Raw genomic sequence first — 24,176 nt, 5'->3', positions numbered from 1 at the left:
AGCTAGGTAAATTATAAGCCCTTAGAATAAAGAAAAAGGAAAGAAAGGAAATAAATCCTGAGTTAGAACTCAAAAGGTTCATTGTTAAATTGCAAAGGACAGCAGGCATGTTTTTTAAAACGAAGATTTCACAGGTCCGTTCTCTAAAATATTGTTGCAACAGAACCCAAGCAAGCTACCTACAAAGTGATCACGTACAGAATGAGGGGTTTTTGAGGTGACAATTTCAAGTTGTTGGAAATTTGAGCACAGTGGTCTGGTCAAAATACTCCCATTTTATTTTCTTAAAATCTGATTTCACACAACACGGGCGAGTAATTTGCTTTATATAGGACAGCCTCTTTTTTTTTTTTTTTTTTTTTTTTTACTGTGTCTAAATATCGTAGCTTTTAGATGTGGTTAACACAAAGACAAAGTTAAGGCTGGATTTTTCACAGATGCCCTTTCTACGAAAAGTAATGTTTTAGCTAAATTTATCACTGCAGGACAAGATCATATTTAATGGCTGCAAAGAAAAATACTGAAGAAGGAAAAAAAAAAAAAAGGCCGACGCTTTTGTCCTGTATTGTTTCTGGCTATTTCTAGAGCAACTTTTGGTGTCACTCCTAATATTAAAAGGACATGAACTTCATTTTTCTTAAAGAAAAGAAAGTAGTAATGTAGGCAATCAGGTAAGGGTGGGATTAGTCTTGAAAATAAGTGTCCATGTAATTTTCACATGAGGAACATATATTGTAAGAATTTCTTTCAAAATAAGGAGAGGTGCACACAGGCTTGGTTCCCCCACGATGCTCCCAGGCAGTGTTTTTTTTTAACCACCATCAAAGGCTCGCGCCTTTGCTAATTTCTTTCCATTGACCAGTTTTTCGACTCTGCCTTCTAAATATGCTGCGGGATACTGCTTCCAAAGTGGCCCCTTCTGCGTCTTCTTGTCTAGGAGGAGTGACTGCCGCCTCCTGCCCGCACGCTGACAGCCCTGAAACTGGCATTCTACTCTCACACGTAGAATGCCGGAAACTTCTAGGAGGGCTCCAAAGCTCACCGGGAAACTTCTCTCGCCGGGGGAAAAAAAAAAAAAAACTTCGCAACGCACACCTGGATCTACAGATTCGGAAAAACTAACCAGCTGTGGCCGAAAACCAAAACACTCAACCACCCGAACACGGTCTGCAAGAAACACAGAGCCCTTTGACACCATGCAAAGGCTTGTAAATAAAATCGCTCCAAGGCAGACAGGCTGAATGAGACTCTTAAGACAGTCAGTTGGTGCCTCGAAATTTAAAATTAGAACATTAAATGTTAACAACACGAGGATATCCTGGGATACATGTGTGTGCGCATGTGCACGCACTTGCCTGTGTGTGTGTGTGTGTGTGTGTGTGTGTGTGTGTGTGTACATGTGTGTGTATGTATATAGGAAGAAGAGTTTTGCCGCCCTACGGCTTGGAGCTGATCTGAGGTCCAGCAGGGGTGCCCCTAAACCAGGCAAAGGGCAGGCCCTACCCGAATTCTCTTGGGGGTCACTTCCCTTTTTATGACACACGTGCAAACACCCAAAGCCAGTGAAAACACAACCTGCTGTAGACGACAAGGACCAATCTCACATACAGACAGTCTCTCCTTGGAATAAAAAAAATCGTGATTTGTGGATGGCAAACCACGCTGACCTCATTCTTTGTCACCAGGACAAACGCGGCAAGGCCAGTGTTGGGGGCCAGCGTCGACGTGTGCTCTCTGCACCCGCAGCTCCGGGAGCCACATGAGCTGGGTTCTTCAGGGAGAAGCGGGCTGGGCCAGGGGTTTGGGCTGCGCAGACCCTCACCCTAACCAGGCCAGGCGTGGCCGCAGACAAGAGTCACATCCAGCCCCCCAAATTGGGGGCCATCTTGGCGTCACGTCCAGAGGCCTTGAGGGGACAAGGATGTTCTTTATCTTGCCCAATTTCTCCCCAGGCTTGGCCCGCATCCTTCTTACAGCTAAGGCAGCGGGTTTCGATACAGCTCAAGTCACCAAAAACACCCAGAGCATTCGGTCTGTGCCAGGTACCGCAGGGTCCCCGGGAGTTTCGATCCTAAAACAGCAGCCTATAGTACAGGGTTTTTCCTAAGGTAATAAGGACAGCATCTCAAGTACCTACAGCAAGTGCTTCATAATTTACAGCGTTCTCACCCACCTCAGGCTCATGGGAGCCTCACGACCCAAGAGGAAGACAGAATAAGAATGATCACGCCTCCCTAAAGACCAGGGAAACTGAGGCCCAAGTGGACGGAACAGTGACTTGGCCTAATACCGCACAGACCCGGGACCAACACACGCCACTTTGTTATTTTGGCTTTCTCTCTCTCTCTCTCTCTTTTTTTAAAAACATCACCACCCACCGCTTCCTACTCATACACACATAGGCTTATTTTATAGGTAAGAACCGTTCCCAGGAAAAACAGAGCCCCATTGAAATCTGGGTCCCAGACCTGCCTTAAGCGGGCCAGCTTTGGCGATCCCCCACCCCTGCGGCCAGATTCGGTCATCTAAGGCGGCCACCCTTCCCAGCCAGGTGCATCCTGATCTCGCCCTCAAATCTGGGCTGGGATGCGTCTACCTCCGGTGTAAAATCACAGCCACAAGCTCGCGGCTGGGCCGGCCAGAGTCCTCGTGACAAAGCAGCCTCGCCAGAGCCGGGGGGTTGCAATGCCCTCTGTCCACCACCCCTTCTGCCGGGGCGTGCGCAGCACCCCGAGAGCAGGGTCTCCCCAGCCAAGCAGCCAGGGTGGGTGGCTCTGAGACCCACCTGAGCCTTCTCCCGCCTTCAGCCCTCTGTGAACCTGGCAGCCCACTGAAAGTCGTTTCAATATAAATGGCCAAGCAGGTGACCAGGACGGCCGGGGGTGGGGGGGGGGGAAGCTCCAAGTCTCACACTGGCAAGGACCACTGACGACTGGCTGCCTGCAGAGAGCCTCTCTGGGGCAGTTCTCTCCTGGAGCGGTGGCCAGGGGCCTGGGCCCACACATCAACATTCTGCAGGGGCACGTGTAGGCTGACCTGATGGTGTTACGGCGCCTCGGAAAAGAGAAAGGACAGGTAGTTGCTGCGGCAATGGGGGACCGACAAAGAGGAAGGGATGTAGAAAGACAGACCTGGGCTCTTCAGGAAACAGTCCTGGGGAAGGTAAGGGCAGCACGGCATGCCTCCAGAGGGTTTCCCTTTGCAGCTGAGATCTGAGCCACATGCAGAAATGTACTGAAGCACCCGCCTCCCCACCAGCTCGCTCACATGCGGGACCCCCCACCTGGGCTCCAGCCTCACGACAGCAAGCCACAACTCCGAAGCTTCCCGAAGCCAAACTCCAAGCTCGAATATTCCACCCCCAAACCAGCTCAGAAACAAACCTAACATTTAAAAGGGCCTCCAGAACAAAGCCAGGTGAATGCAGCTATGAAATAAATGAGGAGGGTGGTGTGAGGGCCTGGCCTGACCTGACCGAGAACTAGAAGACACCCTGATGTTCCTCTCCAAACGCAAAGCCTTCTAAGACTCCTTTCTCCTGTCTCCTTTCTGCACCTTAATTACAAGAGAAAGTGCTTTAAAAAAAAAAAAAAAAAAAGATTAAGAAAAATCTTAAAAAAAAAAAAAAAAGTTGCAAGGAGCTAAGTCTCCAAAGCTTTGGGGGATAAAAATGATAACCTTGTCCTGAATGTGAGGGAAAAACAAAGCACACAGAGGCCATGGAATGATCGAGGCCTGCCCTTAGCATCAACTGCCTTCCTAATACCTCTGTGACCTCAGTCTTACCTAGAACTACCCCCAGACTCCGGCAAGGTGGTGAAGCCTGGTGGGCAAAGGGTCTAAAGGTTCCAGCTTGTCCTCACTGGGACTCAGAATTCTGCTTCACGGATCTCCTTTGCTTTCCCATCTGCCTGATTCCCAGCAGAAATGACAAGTCACAGTGAGCCTCTCCTCTCCTCTCCTCTCCGCACCTCCGCGGTACCTAAAGGGCGCTGCATAGAGGTGGCTTCTGTTGGGGTCCCGGGGCCCTTCTCCCAGGGGGACAGGCACCCACGTCGCTGCGGTGGCGGTCTAGGGTCTGCCCGCGGACCGGGCGCATCGGCCGCCCGCGGCCAGTCTCCTGCAGCGGGTCGGGGCTGGGTAGGGGGACACGACTGCGTCCGCACCTGCTCCGGCGGCGAGGAGGCCTGCGAGCGCCTCCTCCTGGCAGCCCCCGGGCTCGCGACACAGGGAGGCGGGCGGGGTCGGCGCGGGGCCGGGTCTGCAGCGGGTCTGGGGCCTGCGATCTACACCCCTCGGAGAGCGGAGGCTGAGGTCCCAGCCCGCGACCGGGTCGACCTGGGCCGGGGATCGGGCCCTCAGCGGGGCAGGGCGCGCGGGCCGGGGTCCGAACCGAGGTCTGGAGTCTGCGTGGGGCAGAGATCGGGATCCGAGCAGGGGCCCCGGGTCCGAGTCCGAGTCCGAGTCCTGAGCCCTGCCGGGGTCCGGGGGCGGGGGTCTCCGTCTGCGTCCGGGTGCGGGTCCGAGTTCCAAGGCGAGCCGGGGCCCCGGGTCCGGGTCCGCGCGGGGGGCGCGAGGTCTGGGGTCGGGGTCCGGGTCGGGGTCCGGGTCCAGGCCCTAACAGGCGCCGGGGTCTGGGGTCCGCGGCGGCAGCCTTGGCGGCGGCACGCGCCCCAATTAGCCGCGGCGGGCGGTGGGTTGGCCCCATTGAGGGCGAACAAAGGGCGCGACCCCGGGGTCAGGGAGTCGCGGGCCGGGCGGCCGCCGCTTTGTTCGCCCGCCCTGTTTACTTTGCCGAAGGAAAAGCGCACAATATATTGACTAAAGCGGATTAGAGGGTCGCGCCCCGGAGGCCGGCGGGACCTCCCAGCCGGGCCTACCGCGTGCAGACCCCCTTCCCGCCGGCGCCCCGGGTCGCCGCCGGCCTGGCCTGCGCCCCAGCCCGCGGAGACGGCCGGGGAAACTGAGGCCGCGCCAGCCAGGCCCTGACGGGGGGGCCGGGGGGAGCAGGAGCGCGGGCGGAGGGCCGGCCGGGGGGCCTGGAGGGGGACTCTGCGGGCGGCCCGCGGGTCCCCGGTGGGTCCCCGCGGGTCTCGGCTCACCTGCGCCCCGTGGCGGGCCGCGCAGGGTCACTCGGGCCTTTTGAGCCGGTGGGGGGTGGGGGGTGGGAGGCACTGCGTTCCTTCCCCGACCCCTGCGTCTTAAAGATTCTCGCCTGCCCAACGCGGCTGCTCCTGGGAATTCATTTTACAGGGAAGAAAAATGACACTTGCTCGAAGGCTAAGGTATTTTAGATGGAAACGTGGACGGACTTTTTCCGCCGCATCACAAAATCCTGCAGCATTACGGTTAAAAAAGCAAATTCCCGCCTCGTGTCTTGACGCAAGAGATGCTCCCGTGCATCTCCAGCTGTGAGTCAGCAGGTGACTTATAAGGCCACAGGAGAATATTTTGAGATATGGAAGTCCTGCAAAGTGCAGCTGGGGGGGGGGGGGGTAGGGGGGTGGAAGAACGTTGTTTTGTTTCTTTTTTCAAAGAAGGCGAGCAAACATAAATAAACCACTAAGATTTCCACCCAAAGTCCACAGTTTATGATCTGACGTTATGAATCCAAGATCTCTGTGTTCCTCCAGATAAGAACTTGAAGAATCTTTTAAATGGCCCTTAAACACCCAGCAGCAGAAGCACAATGCAGAAGTCCCAGATGGAGCGCAGGGTGTAACTATGGTGGCTGCTCATCCAAAAAAGTATCCAAGAAGAACAAGAATGCCTTTTTTCCCTTCTTAATGCTATGACTAAGGGCACAAAAATATTTCTCCTCAAGTTCACGCAAAATCTTAACTGAGATGTTTATGCCCTGGTTGTGCGAGTTTGGTTACCGGGCCCATGTAGTCTTTGATTAATAAGCTATCAAGGTGTAGGTCTTTTATAAGAAACGAATAATACTTACATACATATTTGTTGGCCTAACGAATATTTCTGCTACGTGCCATCTATCCACAACCACTGGAGGAAAATTTGCCGTTTGTCTCTGTTTCGACTCACACGCCTTTAAAAATTATTTTTTTTCTGCTCATAAAAACACCATGTGTTTCGAGAAGGGACAGCAAAGTCCGAAGTCTGAGTAATTTAAAGATAGAAATTTAAGAGAGACATCGTGTAAGTAGTAAGCATAAAATATCAATAATTCAAGTATAAAGCACATGGAGAAAGGAGGATTCACCTCTGTGCTACTATCCAGAAATAATAGTCTATTATATTCCCTTCCCAACAGTAAACATGTGCGTACAATTACATAATTTACATATATATTTACTGCTTGTGAAATGTTGTATCCATTGTCGTCCCCAAGTCCTCCCCATGCGGCTGCAAACTCTTTGTCAACAGCATTTTAACAGGGACACACTATTGCATTATTGTGTTACGTGATAATTCACCCCACGGGTCCCTGTTATTCCAAATTTTAGTTCTTGCTAATATTTCTCTGCTGTAACTCACACTACCCCCGATGGCCTTGCCTGTGCAGGCTGTCTGCAATGTGGGTTACTAATAAATCTCTAATGGTCTGATCTTAGGGGGCTGAAAAACTACATTATTCTAAGGGGGGGGGGGGTTAGACTCCATCTATCCTATCAGAAATGAACTTAGAGGGGTGCCTGAGTGGCTCAGTCGGTTGAGTGTCCGACTTCGGCTCAGGTCTTGATCTCACAGCTCGTGAGTTCGAGCCCCGCGTCGGGCTCTGTGCCGACAGCTCGGAGCCTGGAGCCTGCTTCGGATTCTGTGTCTCCCTCTCTCTCTGCCCCTAACCCCTTCGCATTCTGTCTCTGTCTCTCTCAAAAATAAAAATAAACATTAAAAAAAAATTTTTTTAAAAAGAAACGAAGTTGGAAATTCTAGAATGCCCTCCAGATCACAGTTGCTCCAGAAAGCAATTTGGTTGGGAATCAGTCTGTCCCCCTCCAGAGGCCTGACGGATCTGCGAGACCAGCCGAGGCACGTACCTGATTCCAACACGGTGTTTGCGAATTGTGCCCTCTCGCTGCACGCTGGCCTATTTCTGCCCTACCAAGCCACTCGGCATGAACCCCCAGCCTCACGGTGGTTTAAGTCAGGACCGTAAAGTTGCACACCTTGGAAACATTATCTCAACAGTTCTGACGAAACTTTGCGTGTCTAAGAAGTAATTTGCTTCACGCAGCTCTCTTTGCCAAGAATCCGGACCTCAGGCCCGCTTTTCACCCCCTCCACCAAGCTGCCAGGTGCCTGCTGCCCTGCCTCCCCCTTGCCCTGTCCTGCCCGGAGGAGAAGGCTCGGGCCTCGCAAGGGGCTGTGTTTCGTGCCACTCTCCCCTTTCCTCCAACGCCCTGAGTCAGCCGGGGCTCTGCCATGGGGCCGCAGTGGCGGTTTGTCTGGCCTGCCCTGACATGGTTCGCGGAGCACGGGGGAAAGAAGGCTGGGTGCCATGGAGCCCGAGGTCCTCTCCAGAACACCAGGGCCTGGCGGGGCCCGCTTGAAGGAGGCGGCTTGTGGGCGAGGAAGGAGCTGGCCCTGAAGAAGGAGAATACAGAGGGCAGGAGGGCCCAGCACTGAAGTCATGGGGTTAATCCAAGCCTGGAAGGAAATCCTGGAAGCATGAGCAGGGCTTTGGTGGAGTCCGGGATGAACAAGTTTTCCCTTACACGCGTTTTTCTGTACTATCCAAATTTTCTACGATGAGCGTCAATTGCTTTCATCCGCAGAAAAGGATCATGTTACTGATCAGATGACACTCATTGTAAGTCAGGTAGACAGACTTCATTGGAAGAATGGAGTGAATGACTGCTAAGTATTTACGAGTGTAACGTAAACAGTAAGAGTCGGATGTTGCCGGACAAGTTACTACGATGATAATGGCCATTCACGTGTTTCTAGCGCTTCACCCTTTGGAAAAACACTCGCAAATAGAAAATGAAACCGGGCAGCAGCTTGGCCGTGCAGATACTGGCTCTGCCGTGGGAGTATTTCTGCAACAGCCCTTGACACGGGGCGCGGGTGGACACTGCGCTTCCCGTTTTAAATCTGGGGAGCAGGCTCAGAGAAGCGAAGAGCCCCAGGACTGGAGCTGAGGCTTTGAGTCTCCCAAGGTGTCCACAGCGGCTTCCACACCTGGTCTGGGCACCTTCCTGCAAGCGAGCCGTTTTCCCCGGGGATCGACTATATTTCCCGTTAGTCCATTTTTTTTTTTTTCCCTCCATTTCTGGAGGTGGTCCAGGGCAGAACTGCAATTAGGGAAGATTTTGTCGGGTTTGTTTTAAAAGAATGGTATTTGCAGAGGGTCTGTTTATCACTTGAGAGATGCGGGGAGCGCCGAGAAGTGGCCGGCCCAGGTGTGCGGTGCTCATCCAGGCGAGGACTGTCTTTTACGCAAGGATGGGTGGGAGCCCAGGGCCACACGCCCCCGGGGAAGGATCTCAACTCCCAGACGCGTCTGTGACTCCTCTGGGGCTGGAGTCCACCCCACAAGCACTCAGGAGGCTGGGTGGGAACACGCCTTTTTCCTTATGTTATTTTGTAAAAGTGGGCCACTTTCAGCCCCTTGACAACAATGGGTGGGAACGAATGAACAAATCAAACGGATTTGATCTGAAGTCTCTCTCTTTCGCGGTGAGTTAAAAGACGAACCAGCATGCCGTTTTCTACTCTAAAAGGCAAGTGCTAAATTTGGATTTTTGAGAAAATTAAAAAAAAAAAATCGTACTCCAGCTTGAAAATCCAATGGCTCTCCGAATGCAAGGAAGATATACCACTCTTTGTGCTAAAATCATCTGAAGGGGTTTAAAATAAATCAGAACAAAATGATGTGAGCCGAACATATGTCTTGCATCACTTCGAAAGGCAGTCGTGGGACGGGCTACGGCACGTGGACCCTGTGCCGTCCGGACAGCGGACTGGGCCCGGGATCGGCACGCGGTGATTATTAACACCGAGATGTCAACCTCTTGCGGGCCAAGCACACCTAGGCCGTTCACATTCCACAGACGCCTTCGGTTTCGGACAGGGATTAAATTCTTGTGAAAAGTAATTATGCCATGTAATCAACAGGTAAGATAAATGCATCGGAGACACTTCTTTCCTCCAAGGAAACCGTCTGGCGCTTGGAATTTTTAAGCGGGGAGTAGATGGGCACATTTTCAAAAGACCCTTTCTTTTCCTTCTCCTCACCCAGGGCACAGCAAACCATCCCTGCCTTCTAAAATGAAAACACATGCCACTTTACTTTAGCAAAGAAAACCCAGGGTGCAGAATGTCTGCACAGATAATTTGTAATTAAAAAGAGAGAGAGAGAGACTGCTAACTGCATTTTATACCTTTTGCAGGGCAGTTACCTTCCCCACATGTTAATAATTTAACTGTCAAATCACAACAAACAGCTAATTCCATCCCGGGGTCGCCAGGATCGCAAGCTAGCAGGGAGATTTTAGTTGTCAGTGCTAAGGACCGAATGCTAGCCGAAGTCCCGCTTTCCAAGTGTCCCCAGACAGGGCTGGGACATGACTAATTTATTTTATCTTATCCATCATCTCTGCACAGGATTAAAATATTTATATCAGTCTGTTCGCCTTGAAATGTGCTGTGCGGGCACACGCTTCGGGGCCACTCCTTAATTCTTCACAGTTTTGGCTTTTCATTGTTTCCGGCAATGCACAGCCCCTCGCACAAGGCACCCTCTCAAACGCTGACGGGATCTCGAAGTAAGGAGCCAGCACGCACGGCTATCTAACTCACGCAAAAACTGCTCTAACTCACGCAAAAACCACACAAACACGGCAGAACCACAGCGTCGGAGCTCTTCCGATGCCCCTCTCCCAAGAGATGCCAATGAAACCGTGCAGGGCCTGAGCTCTCCTTCCAGAAGGAGCCTGCCCCTGGCCAGGGTGGCTGATGGAAACCGGAGGTTAGTAAGGATGCCCCAGCCAAGCAGCCAGGTAGCCAACGGGGAGCAGGGGGTTAATCGGGGAGTAGGGAGGGGTGCAAACAAAAGGCAGAGAGGGGAAACCGGGCTGCAGGGCCCAGCCCGGCCAGGCACAGACACAGGGAGCTCTGTGTGCCTGCCCGCTGCCCGGCACTGTGACTAACCGCCCCACTATTGTACCCTGAAGCCAGCCCTTTGTACCGTCCCCCCGGCGTCTGGGAGCATGGCCGAAGAAACCCTTCCCAGCAGTCCTCCCCTCATCCTGGAAGCTTGCAGCTCTCGGGGATGCTGGGGGCCTGACTAGACACCACGAGCGTGTTTGACCCTGGCCAAGAAGGGCCACCAGCAAAAAAAAAAAAAAAAAAAAAATAGAAGCAGAAAAACCAGTCTCCCCCACTCTGGGGTGCGGAGGTGGGTGGTGGTGGGCCTGGGGACCTGCGACACCCGCACTGCCCGATACGGTAGTCCCTCACCACGTGCCACATGTGACCACTAAGCCTCTGAAAGTCAGGGAGTCTGTCTGAATGGAGATGTATGTGGATCATACACTCTGGATTTCAAAGACTTCATAGAAGAAAAAAAAGCAAAAACTCATTAATAATTTTGTATTAATTACACACTGAAATATACTCCTTCGAATATATACTAGATAAAGTAAGTTGTATTATTAAAGGGAATGTCATCTGTTTGCTTTTACTTTTTAAAAAAGGTGGGTGTTCAGCCACGTGAAATTACGCATGTGGCCCGGTCTGCAGCTCGTGTTCTGTGTCTACTGCACAGAGCTGGGCTGGGCTGGGAGTGGGCTTCCAAATCCCCTCTCTCCCAGGGAGACAATGGCCGGCAGGGGGGCGGGGGGATGCCACCATAGCTCCTGGCCGAGTCACAACCCCTCAGCCCACGGCCAGGAACACCAGGCTCTCACGGCCACGTCTGACCTCAGCCTTGGGTTCACCTGTCTCCAGAACCGGGTCTTTCACACTGACGTGCGTGGGAATCCTTTGTAAAACACATACGTGTGCATAGGAACACACACACACACACACACACACACACACACACACACACACGAGGGCCCTGGCTCCTCTGCACAGCTGGCTGTGCCAACCTGTCCCGGCTGGCTTTTGGAGAAGCCAGATTCACAGGGCACCCAGATGGCCCCCAAAGGCCTCCCAGGAGCCAGACACCTGACCCTTTGTCCTGGGACAGGCTGACCAGCCTAGGGCCCCATCGTGACTTTCAGGGACCCAAATGCTTCTGCCTCACGGCCCCTTGCTCCGTACGTATTAAAATTATATGTTATGACTGCACTGGTATACAAAGATGGCTGAACTCATCATTATATTATTCATTATGATTGCAGTCATTTTTTCTCCGGATTTTAAGGGACATTAAAGTTAAAACATATTCATGGGCCCTAGGCCCTGTGCCTCCCTGGACCTTCCCACCAAGCTCCCGGGACCGCTCCCCACACAGCCCCGCGAGGGGCACGGGCCTCTCCTTCCGCACCCGGGGCTTGCCCTGCTGTCCCTCCGGTGACCAGATCACCTTCCGCACCGTAGAATTCATTCCTTACGTCCGGCCCTGAATGTACGGTGTGTGGAGCCCCCGCCAGACGCCGGAAAACTTACCAAATTATTTTTTAAGCACAGAAATTGGTCACGAGAAAGGCCGGGGGATCCCAGAACGGCCGAAGGCCCCAAGTCAGGGAGAACCAAGACACGACCCCCCCCCCCCAGCGCTGTGCCGAGGCATGCCATGCGACACCCAGAGAAAAGCCCACCAAGCCACCAAGGGCAGGGGACGGTGGCACCAGAGGCGGCCGTTCCCGCCGGGGCCCACCACCTGCCCCATGACCTCCAGTCCTCACACCCCCTGCCCTGGCTGCCCTGGGCCCAGCTCCTGGACGGGGATGCGGGCTGGAGGGGATGCGGGCTTTCCGGCGTCTGGCAGAGAAGGGCACCTGGCGCCCTCACCACCCGCCCTCGGTCCACGCCGAGGTGCCCGGCCTGGGCCTGGACACCCTGCTGAGGAAGGACCGGGTGCAGGAGATGGTTAAAATTCTGCATCCTTTTTGCATCCGCCTCCAGAGGAAGCACTGCTTTTTTTTTTTTTTCTCCCCTCCCAAGCAGGAGGAAAAAAAAAAAAAAAAAAAAAAGCTGAGGGCAGCAAATTGCAGGCCTTGGGATGTTTTTCTCCTTGACAGCCCCGGGCCCCGCCTCGCCCCGCCGGCCTTCCTCCGGCCACCACCACGGCCCGCCTGGCCCCCCGTGCACGCGCGGCCTCCCCGCGGAGCCCCGGCCCGGAGGGAGGGCGGGCGGCCGCCTGGCACTGCCCGGCTCTGTGCCCTCCCCTCCCCCACCGCCCGCTCTCCAGCTCCGGGCCCGATCGGCGCCCCCCCCACCCCCACCCCCACCGCCGCCCCGTGCCCACCCTGCGCCCGCCCGGTGGGGTGGGAGTGTGTGTGTCGGGGGCGGAGGGGGGGGTGCCCTCACCTTCCGGGCCTCGGTCCGGCTCGCGCCCGGGGCGCCCGGCCACGTCCTCGGCGCCGCCTCCGCTCGCCCCACCCCGCTGCCCGCGCTCCGCGGCGAGCCTGGCACCGTGCCAGCCTCCTGGGAGCCCGGCCCGGGCAGGGGAACTTTCCGGCGAGGGTGTGTGCGGGGAGGGGTGCGGGCCGCGGCGGTGCCCGGGGAGGGAGAGGCCCAGATGCCCGGCGGCCGCCCCCCGCCCCCGGCCCCTCTCCGGAGCCCCATAAAGGCACAGACAACACGGGCGCTTTAGTCAAAACAGTCATGTGCAGGAGCCGGGAAACAAACAAAAGCCCTTATTTATTTAGTTAGTTCACACACTCAGATAAGGAGACGCCTTTTGTGCACATAATTTCACACACACCAGAAAGGAGGCGATGCCACGATGCTCCCCGCAGCCCAGGGCCGGACAGCCCGCCTGGCCTGGGGAATAATTGCATCGCCAGGCCTGGGCATTTCCATATTTAAATTGGGCAGCAGCGTATGATTAATTAAGAAGGAAAAAGGCAAAAAAAAGGAAGGAAAGCCGTGGGGGTGGGGAGCCGGACATTCTGGGCAGCTCCGTGTGCCAAGGTGCCCGCGGCAGCCGCTTAACTCCTCCCGTGCCAGGCTCAGGCCCCCGGGGGTGGGGGGATCGGCTGCAGGGGGTGGCTTGGAGGGAAGGCGGGCCGTGCCCTCTGCACAGTCCCAGCCGTGGGGTGCACGCCCTTGCCTGCCTTTGTGTATGGAGGGCCAGCCCAGCCTCAGATGCTGAGCCAGGAACGTTCTCTTCCTCACTTCCTTATTCAGAGCAACTCTGCATTGGTCAGGTCAACGTGCTGTGCTGGTTCTGTGTTAAGAGACGTCCCAAAGGCCCTCAGCGGGGAGCAGGACCTGGCAGGGCGGCTGCCCTCCAGGCTGGGACAAGCGTGGCTTCTGCTATCCACACCTTCGCCTACAAACACGCAAGCCGCGGTGAGGCCCCGCGGCCTGGTGAGGCGCCCACATCCCTTCGTGCTCACACGAGCCCCCTGCCAAGGGCCGCCCTGTGGCCTTTCTGTCCCTGAGAACAGCCGGCCTGTTCTGGAAAAGGGGCAGGAAGGCCTGCCGCCCTTCTGGAAAGAATCAAGGGCTGTGGTTAAGGGAGAGCCAGGGAAGGCTGTATTCCTAGGGGCAGGTGGCAGGCCCGTGGGGCCCTGGGCTTAGGGTCCGCCATCACTGAGGGTCAGCTCTGTCCCCCGCCAGCTGTGTGGCCTTAAGCAAATCATCCAGCCTCACCGGGTCTCAGTTTGCCCACCCATGAAATGGGTCCCACGATGCCTGGGCCGTGGGCCCCACGATGCCTGCCCTGTGGGGGGAGGCAAAGCAGCTCCTGGCTGAGCAGAGAACCTGCCTGAGCTCCCAGAACCTCTGTCCTGGAGATAGGCCAAGGGGGAGCCATTAACAGTGCCTCTGGCAGGAACTTACTCAGCCCAGGAGCAAACCCAGAAGAGTCCAAATCCACTGGGCGGGTGGACGAGTTAAGGGCCTGGATCCTGGATTATCCGGTTGGGTCCGATGTAATGACACAAACCCTTGAACTTGGAGCCCCTGGCCCGACGGTGATCAGAGAAGGAGGGGTGCAGTCTCTCCCTGGAGATGGAGGAAGGGCCAGAAGCCAAGGAATGTGGGCACCTCTAGAGGCTAGAAAAGGCCGAGGCAAGGTTTCTCCCCCGGGGGGCGGGGGGGGTGCTCCAGAAGGAACCGAGCCTGCCAGCACCTTGGTTTTAGCCCCGTGAGTCATTGCGGACTCCCAGCCTCCACAGCTGCACAATAATGAGCTTGCCTTGGTGGAGCCACTAAATCAGTGACCTTTGTTACGGCAGCAATAGGAAACTCATACACCACCTCCCTTCCTCCCCCACATGTCCAGACACCTCTGAGCGAGGCTGGGGGTGCAGCCCGCCTCCGTATCCATTCCACACAACGTCCGCTGCGCATCGGTGGCAGGCCGTGCTGGGCTGCGGTCGGCAGACCTCATCTTGCCCTCTGGAGTCTTCGGCCAAGTGACCAGCTGCCCCGCAGAGCCCTCCTCTCCTCAGGGGGCTCTCACCTCACCTCCTGGCTTCTGCTTTCTCGCCCCTCCTCCTCCCCTTCTTCCTGCTTTTCCACGCCACCATGTCCGAGTGTTGCCCAAGAGAGGGCACCCCACTAAGCCTTATTTTATTGCATCCCCAGCGTGGCGGGCTTAGTGACTGAGGCAGCCCAGACCCCAAAATCCGGTCCACAGTTCGGTGGGATAAGGGGCCATCTTCCGCCTCATTATCATTAATCTGTCCTCACGATAGGCCAGGCAGGAAGTTCTGGGGCCGGGGCCTCTGCTCCCTGGGCCCAGGGTCCTCATCCGGAGACCGTGGCCAAGGAGGCACTTCAGAGACCCCCCCCCCCCCAAGAGACTTCTGGGACCTAAGAGCCTTTGCTCTCCTAGGAAATCGGCAGAAATGTGCACACAGGCATTCCTCAAAGTGCTGTTTATACCAGAGACAACGGTAGATAGCCGGCATCCAATAACAAGGGTTGTTAAAAAAGATGTATCCAACGGAATATTAGTCATTAACAATCAACCGGTGCGAGAATGAGATCTTCTGACTTGGGAATGGGGCGGTGATAAAATATTTAGTGAAACAAGCAGGAGATAAAATGATACATATTACCAGAAGAAGCTAAAATGCTAATTTTGTTTCAAATTGTGGAAGTTGGAAGCTGCCGAAGGCGCTCCCACTGGCTATTTCCGAGAGAGCGGGGTTTTCCAGGTGATTGAAAATATTTTTCTTCTTTGGTGAGGATTCAAAATGCTCTAAAATTAGCATGTAACATCAGTGATGGAAGGAAGAGGCAATGCAGGAGAGGAGTCACGCTCCTTGGAGGGACCGCCTGGGGGTCCTCTCCGGCCTCCGCTCGCGGCGGGAGCGCGTTCACGAGTTGGTGACCTGTCACAAAGGGAAGGCCCTGTGCTCAGAAGGGCCCACCCTTCGTTTAATGCCCTGCTGTCACCATCTTGAAATTCTTGATCATTCTGAACAAGGGCCGCACGCGTTCCCTTCACACTGAGCTCTGCAGATTGTGCAGGCGGAGTCCCAGCGGGCGACCCGAGGCCTCCGGACGCCTCCACTTGGCTCCCCGGCTCCCTTAGTGCAGCGACCAGCTTTTTGTACTATGTTTGGTTAGTGTCCCGCTCAGAGAGCCCTGTCGTCGTCTTCTCCTTGCTACGGAGGCTACCGGCAAAAGCGGGAAACGGGGCTCTGTTTTGTAACAACACGCATCCGTCCCTTCTAAGACGAGCACCTCACCCACTTTTTAGGACCCTCTTACCAGGAGTGTGCATCCCCCTCCCGCCTGTAAAACCAGGCGCCTCAGACCCAGAGCCACTGCTGTAGCCCTGTCTACACCCGGTCCGAACAGTCAAGTTTCGGGGATACCAACGAGGCTGCCGCAGACACACCCCCGGGGAAGCGGTGAGCTGCTCGTCTCTGGAGGCATTCAACAAAGACTGCAGGGCTGCCAGCAGGAGCACTGTGCGGGAAACACCCTCTCTGGATGGGAAATTAGCCCAGAGAACCTCACCCCGGTGTCATAGCTGCACAGAGCCTCCAGGAGCTTCTCAAGGTATGGTGTGTATCAGACTCACCTCTCGATCCCCAGTGCTCAGCACAGGGCTGTCGACACAGGGGAGAGGCTCAGCGATGCTTTCTTTGAGGATAAGAAAAGAAACAAAGGAAGCGGGGAGAGGCAAGCAATTGAGGGTTGACATGAAATGGCGAGACAGAGTCCTGAGCGGCCCCAGAAGCAGGTGGGTTTGTGAGGGGAGCCAGCGGCAGGGTCTACCCGGACTGCGGTCCGATAGAGCAGTGAACGCATACTGAGTGCCTACTGTGGGCTGGTACCACGCTAAGTGTGCACGCGGGTATCGCCATCCTCCCCACGATCCCACTGAGTCAGAGCCAGTACTGAGCCCATTTTATGAGTGAGGAAGTTGAGGATGCCGGGAGACGAGGTCAGTCTCCCGGGGCCCCCCCGGGCTGGAGCCACAGCCCCGCCTCTCTGCGGCCCGCCCTCGGTGCAGCAACAGGCCCAGGTTTTCGTACCTGGAGGTTGACTGTACTGCTTGGGACAGGAAGAAAGTTCAAGTTCAGATTCGCTTTCTGCGTCCTACACAGCGAGCTCTGTGGGCACAGGCCGAGAGGGCACGGAGGCTCCTCCAAGGACGTGGGGGCGGGGCAGTCCTGTTACCTGATTCAAAGCGAGATTTTTAACTTCAAATCAGTTCAGTTAAGCAAACGTGGGCCCAAGGGGGCAACGTCAGCCTCAGTTGTCTGGAGCACTCAGTATGCGGAGGCCACGACTTCCCTGAGACGTGGGGCAAGTGGGGTGCGGACCACCTCCCCTCCCTGCTCCCCAGATCTATGGGGCTTCCTGGCCAGAGCTTGAGCTGGGACGAGGGTCACTAGGCAATTGCCTCCTTTTACCACTAACCAGCTCATGTGTCCAAGGGGTTGCACAGTGGGGGTCCACAGGCTGGGTTCAACCCAAGGATATGTTTCTTCTGTCCTGTGATATTTTCAAAGTTTGGACATTCCATGCACAGGTATGGATTTTCTTCTCCTAATGAGTCTGCAGCTCTGGAACCCGAGGCCTTTACCCTCTTGGCAGCTACTGGCAGGCCTGGGATCTGTTCTCTGTTCCTTGGTCCCTGAAAAATCTCCACTGGGCCCCACCTGGCCTGCCTGAACCCTGCAGGCTGCCCTTTGGAGGCCCCCGCTGGAATGTCCGGGGCACTGAGGGTGGTGACCTGCCCAATCCCCAGCTGGCCCAGGCCTCGCTCCTGCAAGGGTGCTCTAGCCACTGCCCTGCGGGCCTCTCACTGAGGACTGTGGGCTCCGGGAGCCCTGGGAATGGAGATCTCCAGAAGGTCAGGAGCCTGGCCACTGTCTAGAGCAAGGCCACGCAGGCAGTCCCTGCTCCGGTCGGGGGGCATTCAGTGCATCTTAGAGATCCAGGCCCAGACCCAAGGCAGAACTCTGGAGCTTTCGAGGTTCTGCCAGCAACCCGGTGGGGGGGGGGCTTTCCTATCCCGTAGGTGCCCCCCCCCTCTAGGGATCAGGACACTCACAGGCCTGTCTCAGGCAAAGGGGGAAAGGTGTGGAGAAATGGGCTGGAGTGGCTGCTGGGCCTGGGTCTGTGGGCAAAGGAAAGCGGGTGAAGGAGGCACCCGTGTCCCCACCCTTGCTCCCCGTGGACAAGGTCCCACAGGCCCGGGGCTCCCTCTCCTCCACAGGCCCCGACCACGGCTGCCATGTTGTGTCATGGTGGCTTGGCATTCCGGCTGCCCTGGCACAGTCACCCCAGGCAGAGCAGACAGGGACGTTGTGGCCGGGTGCGTCCTGCTCAGGAGGGCCCCCCCCCCCCAGCATGGCCGCAGGGAAGCTGCCAGGGGAAGTGGGGTGGGTGGGGAGCAGTGTCCCCCCAGAGCCCCCAGGACCGCTCCCGCTGCGGCCCGGATGGGGCAGGTTCTCCCTGAACTGTTGGGGGGTCCCTCTTCTTGGCAGGCCCTAATCCGAGCGTGGAGCCCCCGGGGCAGGCCCCCGCCGGAGAGAGTGACCACCTTAGAGGTGCAGTGGCACCCCCCCCCGCGCCCCCCTGCTTCCCTCAGCCAAAGTGGGGGGGGGGGGCGTGCAAGAAACAGAGGAGAGAGCCCGAGTGGTCTTGTTTCCCCTTTAAGAGCCTGGATGGCCGCCGCCCAGACGCAGCAGCCCCTGGGAGGGAACGTGTCGGGAAGATTCCCTCCCGAACTTCCGAGGCTTTGTTCGGGAGGAGGCCGGGGAGGGCAGACTTCGCGGGGCGCTGGAGGGCCGGGGCTCGGCGGTGCGCTCTCATGGCGGCCGCGGCGCCCCCTCCCGGCCCGAGACCCGGCCCCTGCACCCCGGGCCGCCCACCCCGAAGCCCCGAAGCCCCGAAGTCCCGAAGCCCCGAAGCCCCGAAGCCCGGGCCGCGCGCTCGGACCCCGGCCGGCCGCGGCGCACGGGGTGGGGCGAGGGCGGGGGAGCGGGCGCGCTTACCGGGTCGTCCCGGGGAGCCCCGCGCGGTCAAGTTCACGTCCGGCCCCTGGACTGTCCGAGGTCCCGGCGCGGCCGGGCGGAGCGAGGCCGCGACGGGCGGCGCCCCGGGTCCCCGCCGCGCCCGGCCCTTGGGGCGCCGCTGTCACCCTGGCCTTGCGACCCCAACTTTCCGCCCGGTCGCGGAGCTGGAAGTTTCCGGGCTTCGCGGGCGCTGGGCTGGGTTTCAGCAGCGACGTCTGAGCTTGGCAACAAAGAGGGAAAGCAGGCCGGGAGAGGGGAGGAAAGAAAGAAATACGCTGGAGGGGGGCGGGGGGGGTGCTGGCTACTTAGAAATCCGACAATTTGAAATTCCGCCCAGAGCTTTTTGGGGTTGTTTCTTTCTTAATTGGTAAACAACCACCCCTCCCCCTCTGGAGGGTCTCCTTCAGCCTTGCTGGGCACCCTCCTGGGGCACCTGTGTGTTTTATAACCCACTCCCAAGTGTCTTGGGCAAATTGGGGGGCGGAGGGGGTGGCGAAGAGAGCAGAACATATGCTTCCTGAAAGGTAGTGACACTAACACCGAGTCCCCGGGGCAGCAGCAGCCCCTGGGTCTCTGTCTGTCTTGTCCCCCCAGCAAAGGGCTTGAGTCAGCCACTGCGGCCAGCTACCCTATGTTTCTGTCCTCAGAGTGGAAGGACAGCTGGTGAGCCCCGGTGTCCCGGAGGGGACCGCGGAGAGGCCCAGCCGGCATCTGCAGTGAACGCAGGACCCCGTTCCTGCCCTTCGGGCACATGTTTCGTGTGCCAGGCCTTGACCACACCTGGCAGCCCTGGGCTGCTCTTCTTCATTTTCTGCCCTCTTGGCTCCGCCTGGCTTGGAACCTTCCCGGGGCAGCGTCCTGGGGACACATCCGGGCTGGGGGAGGCAGCTGAGCGGCCCCAGGTCTGGGAACCTGTGCACCACCCAAGCCCCGTCCCTTCGGGGGTCCTGTGAGCACTGGAACAGGAGCTGGGGGGCACAGAGTAGCCACCTACCAATCAGCCCTGGGATGCCCCTGCGCTGCCCTGTTTATCCGTGTGTCTGTCCATCTTTCCTTGTAAGACTGTTTATGGAGAGACTACTCTGTCCCAGGCCTGCTACTCCAGAGTGCCCGAAACGCTGGGAGAAGCAGGGTGGGTTGTGTGTTTGTTTTTTAAAGAGAAAATGAGCAAGGGGGTTGCGCTTGGGGCTGGCTGGAGTGCCGTGCGGAGCCCGTCTTCTGAGCCGCGGAATCCTCCTCAACTTACACACATAGGCTTCCAGTGTGTTCCCAGGGCCCACGGGCCTCATCTGGGGGCGGGCGGTGGAGGGAAATCCACCTGCCAACGAAGCCTAAGATCCTTCGCCACGGCAGGTGGAATGGAGTTTCTTGCTGTGTTTTTAAGGTTTTTTTTTTTTTTTTAATGCGTATTTATTTTTGAGAGAGAGGGAAAGAGAGAGGGAGAGCACCAGCAGGGGAGGGGCGGAGAGAGAGGGAGACATAGGATCCGAAGCAGGCTGTCCGCACAGAGCCCCACGCGGGGCTCGAACCCACGAACCGCGAGATCATGACCTGAGCGGAAGTTGGAGGCTTAACCGCCCGAGCCCCCCCAGGCGCCCCTCTTACTGTGTCTTCACCGGAGCAAGTGTGAGCCTTGGCTTTCTCTCACTTCTCCCCTAGACCTCGGCTGGTCAGCCACACACACTCCGGCGACGCGATTGAAGTTTTATCAAGGCTCCGTGTCAGGGTGTGACATTTCACAGGAACATGCTGTAGGGATCCCTCGCTTTCTGTGAAAGCTCCTTGTGCAGAGGCCCCACCCTTGCGCGGGGAAGGAGACCTACCTGCTCTGTCCCGTGGCGTCCTCCCTGGCGACTCCTCTCCTCAGCTGCAGCAACTTTGGCTTTTCGGGACTGGAAAATGTCTCAGGAACTGCGCCTCTTCCCGAAGCTTGAAACCATTTGTTCTCTGATGCGCGGTCACTGGTGCTCCGTTTGTCCCCAAAGCGGATGTCACCGTGGCTCCACCAAAATCCTATCAAGACCTTGTCGGGGGAGGCTCGATGGGCACGTGGCCTGTGCAGGTGCTGCATGATCAATGATCTGTGGACCTCCTCGTAAACTTCTCAATCCTTAGGGCGCCTGCGTGGCTCAGTCGGTTAAGCGTCTCACTTCGGCTCAGGTCATGATCTCTCGGTTTGTGAGTTCGAGCCCCGCGTCGGGCTCTGTGCTGACAGCTCGGAGCCTGGAGCCTGTTTCGGATTCTGCGTCTCCCTCTCTCTCTGCTCCTCCCCTGCTCATACTCTGTCTCTCTCTGTCTCAAAAATAAATAAAACATTAAAAGATAATAATAATAATTTCTAAAAAAAAAAAAAAAAGTCTTAATCCTTTGCGAACAAGAGGCCCTGGGCCCAGAAAGTTATGTAGCTTAGTTTGGACATTGGTCCTTAGTTTGGACATTGGTTAACGGTGTCATAAAGTAAACCAACAAACAGAAAATCCAAAAACAAAACGAAAAAAACTATGACTTTTATATTTCTTTTACTAAATTCCGTTTACAGAAATAATCCCGGATTCTATGTAAACGAGATAAAAATGTTTTCATCCACGACCATTGTATTTAGGAAAAAACGTGCCCCCTGAAGACGCAGGAAGCTGTTGTGGAAGGAGTATAGTTCCAGAGAGTCGGAGGCGTCCACGTTCAGCCCTCAGCTCTGCCTCATTTGCCGTCTCAGGGGCTCAGCTCCCTGGGCTGGGGGCAACCGGTCCCTCCTGCAGGGTGTCCTGAGGAGACAGGGTGATGGGAGACGTTCGCAGAGGACCCGGCACATAGCAGGTACTCAGTCCAAAGTACCCTTGATTGTCATAGTTACCGTTTGACGGGAAGGCTCACGCACAGTCTGACTGTTTTTAATATAGTGCATTTTAATATAATGTATTTTATATATAATGTATTTTAATATGATGTATTTTACCTACTTTTCATATAAGTTTATCTCATCTTATTGTAAAAGTCATACAACTGTAGGGGCGCCTACAGTTGGCTTGGTCGGTAGGGCATGCGACTCCTGATCTCGGGGTTGTAAGTTCGAGCCCCACTTTGGGTGTAGGGAATACTTAAAAAAATACAAGTGTTATAGAAAGTTTAAGGAACATAAGTGGAGGCGGGGGTGGGGGCTGGGTGGCTCCGTCGGTTAAGTGTCTGACTCTTGGTTTCCTCTCAGTTCATGATCTCATGGGTTCATGAGTTGGAGCCCCGAGTTGGGCTCTGGGCTGGCAGCAAGGAGCCTGCTTGGGATTCCCTCTCTCCCCCTCTCTTTCTGCCCCTCCCCTGCTTGTGCTATCTCTATGTCTCTCAAAACAAATAAATAAATTTAAAAAAAAAAAGGGGGGGGCACCTGGGTAGCTCAGTCAGTTAAGTGTCTGACTTCGGCTCAGGTCATGATCTTGTGGCTCATGGGTTCAAGCTCAGAGCCCAGAGCCTGCTTTGGATTCTGTGTCTCCCACTCTCTCTGCCCCTCCCCTGCTCACACTCTGTCTCTCTCTCCTTCAAAAATAAATAAACATTAAAAAAAAAAAAAGGAACATACAAGGAAGGAAGGAAGATGGAAAGGGAGAAAATTTCCATCCTGGTCCCTCGACTCCAAAGACTTTGGCCACTCTCTTTACGTTTTATTTCTTTATAGTTCTATAAATAGACATATAAATACATGACATTTGTTAAACTTTTTTTCTTTTACCTCATCAACTGCATTTTATTTACTTATTTAAAAATCTATGTATCTTGAAAAAAAATAAAAAATTAAAAAAATAAAAATCTATGTATCTTGAGAGAGATCGAGAGAGCACGTGCGTGTGCGCGTGCACAAGTGGGGAAAGGGCGGAGAGAGGGAGAGAGAGCATCCCAAGCAGGTTCCGTGCTGTCAGCACAGAGCCCGACACGGGGCTTGAACCCATGAACCACGGGATCGTGACCTGAGCGGGAAACACTACGTCACCAAGTGTCCTTAACTTGCTGTTGTCTCTTCTTTCCCATTTGTGACTTGGTTTAAACACACACACACACACACACTCACTTTTTGTTTTTGTTTTTAACAGGTTCAGGCTTTTATTTTTCCATTTCTACAGTCTGTTAAGGGAAGAGAAACCGAGTCGGTCGGGCCTCCTCCTCGGAACCTTTGTGAGGCCAGCTGGCCGGAGGGAAGCGGCCTTAGGTTGGGGGTGATGCCGGGGCCCCAGCGGCTCCAAGAGCAGGCAGAACCCTGTTCTCGGAGAAGTTCACATTCCGCTGCGAAGCTCAGCTGCCGGGTCCACCGAATGTGCGTACGTTAGAAGTCGCACAAGAACCCGGAGCAGACAACGCGCGTGGGAGAAAACTCAGCCCCGGACCCCCAAACCCACCCCGCATTGATGAGCTAGTTGGGGCCCAGAAGCTCCCGGGAAATGAAGCTTGAATCGTGTGAGAATCCAGGCGTGGGGTCAAGTCTGAGCTCCGCCGCCTGGGTGACTTCAGTGAATCACTTCTGCCTCAGTTTCCCCAAAGTTGGAGAGAGTGGTGGCGGTGAATAACGGCCCCGGCCTCCCAGGGCCACGGAGGGCAGGAGATCCGCTGCGGGGTCTGCCACCTCCACCCCCACCCCGGTCCCCGCAACTCTCACCGAGGACAACTTCCTCCAGCGGGGAAAGCAAGCGGCTTGGGCGGCAGAGAGACCAGAACCCCCACCCCCGCCGGTGCTCGGGAGAGGAGCCGCGGGTCCCCGCACTCCAAACGGGAGGGTCTGGCTTCCAGGCCAAGGATAACGTCCCTCCCTCCATCAGTGATGCCGGTGAATAACCCAGCACTGAAACCCCGGCCAAAGGACTGGGGACAGGGGAGGGCCCCACCCCTCGCACCCTCATCGTCCGCGATCACCTCCCAGGGAGCTCCCCTTCGCTGGACCCCTCCGGGGGTGTCCTCACCATCCGTCCTGGGACCCAGCCCCACGTCCCCGGCCTGCTCTCGCTGGAAAAAGGGAAAAGAGATATGTTTGTTCTTATTTGTTTATGAAAAGAAAAACGCGTGCTACAGAAAATTTGGAAATACGGGAAAGCCCCAAACAAGAAAACAAAAATTACCCACGAGATCATTACTAGGTACATTTCGATGGAAGTCCTTCTGGTGTTTTCCAAGCCAGCCATGTATACATGCTGCATATATGTGTGTAGGATTATACTATAGATTATTTCACAACCGTTTCGTTCAATATGTCCTAAGCATTTCGTGTCACCAAATAGTAACCTCTATAGGATTTGGAAAATAAACACCAAGAACTTTAAAATTAACTTTATTGAGGTCCAATTCCCATTCCGTGAGATCTCTTCCACTTATGCTATTCGGTGAGCTCTGACAAGTGTATGTGTGCCCAAGTCACTACCATCACCGTCAAGAGAGAAAACTCCATTACCACAAAATGTCCCCTAGTCTCAACTTGTCGGCAGCCCTGCCCCCCAAGCCCCAGGCAACCACAGATCTGACTCATATCATTGTAGATTCATTTTACCTTTATTTAATATAAATGGGATCATAGAATAGGAACTCTTTTTTTTTTTTTTTTTAAGATTTTAAGTAATCTCTATATCCAATGGG

The 24,176-nt window shown here is 55.5% G+C and overlaps 2 protein-coding genes across 3 annotated transcripts in view; one reads left to right on the top strand and one right to left on the bottom strand.

Annotated features, from left to right (window-relative positions):
- LOC111561467 (collagen alpha-1(I) chain-like) overlaps window positions 1–12,702 on the bottom strand; it is a 59,948-nt gene extending 47,246 nt beyond the window's left edge. Inside the window, exons 1-4 of the mRNA XM_045033182.1 lie at window positions 12,445–12,702; window positions 4,394–4,985; window positions 4,167–4,286; window positions 3,787–3,823 (exon numbers count right to left, since the gene is read on the bottom strand). Coding sequence (XP_044889117.1) covers window positions 3,787–3,823; window positions 4,167–4,286; window positions 4,394–4,985; window positions 12,445–12,702 — 1,007 coding nt within the window. The remainder of the gene's footprint in view (window positions 1–3,786; window positions 3,824–4,166; window positions 4,287–4,393; window positions 4,986–12,444) is intronic.
- A 3,788-nt stretch (window positions 12,703–16,490) lies between these two features.
- Window positions 16,491–23,872, top strand: LOC102900326 (collagen alpha-1(III) chain-like). 2 transcript variants are annotated; one of them, XM_045062518.1, is made up of 3 exons: window positions 16,491–19,704; window positions 21,175–21,386; window positions 22,649–23,872. In XM_045062518.1, exon 1 carries the CDS (start codon window positions 17,388–17,390, stop codon window positions 18,789–18,791), a length of 1,404 nt encoding a protein of 467 aa, XP_044918453.1. In that variant the 5' UTR covers window positions 16,491–17,387; the 3' UTR covers window positions 18,792–19,704; window positions 21,175–21,386; window positions 22,649–23,872. The 2 variants fall into 2 exon arrangements, 1 of the variants encoding a protein (XP_044918453.1); XR_002160181.3 differs by having other exon boundaries at window positions 16,497–17,404.
- Window positions 23,873–24,176: the final 304 nt, after the last annotated feature.

This window comes from Felis catus, chromosome B4 (assembly GCF_018350175.1).
Source record: "Felis catus isolate Fca126 chromosome B4, F.catus_Fca126_mat1.0, whole genome shotgun sequence".
Lineage (NCBI taxonomy): Eukaryota > Metazoa > Chordata > Mammalia > Carnivora > Felidae > Felis > Felis catus.
The sequence above is the reverse complement of the archived record's forward strand: the minus strand, read 5'-3'. Positions and strand labels throughout refer to the sequence as shown.

What these genes read in the sequence shown, in the direction of transcription:
- LOC102900326 (XM_045062518.1), top strand. Translation starts at nt 17,388, where the DNA reads ATGGAGATCTCCAGAAGGTCAGGAGCCTGGCCACTGTCTAGAGCAAGG.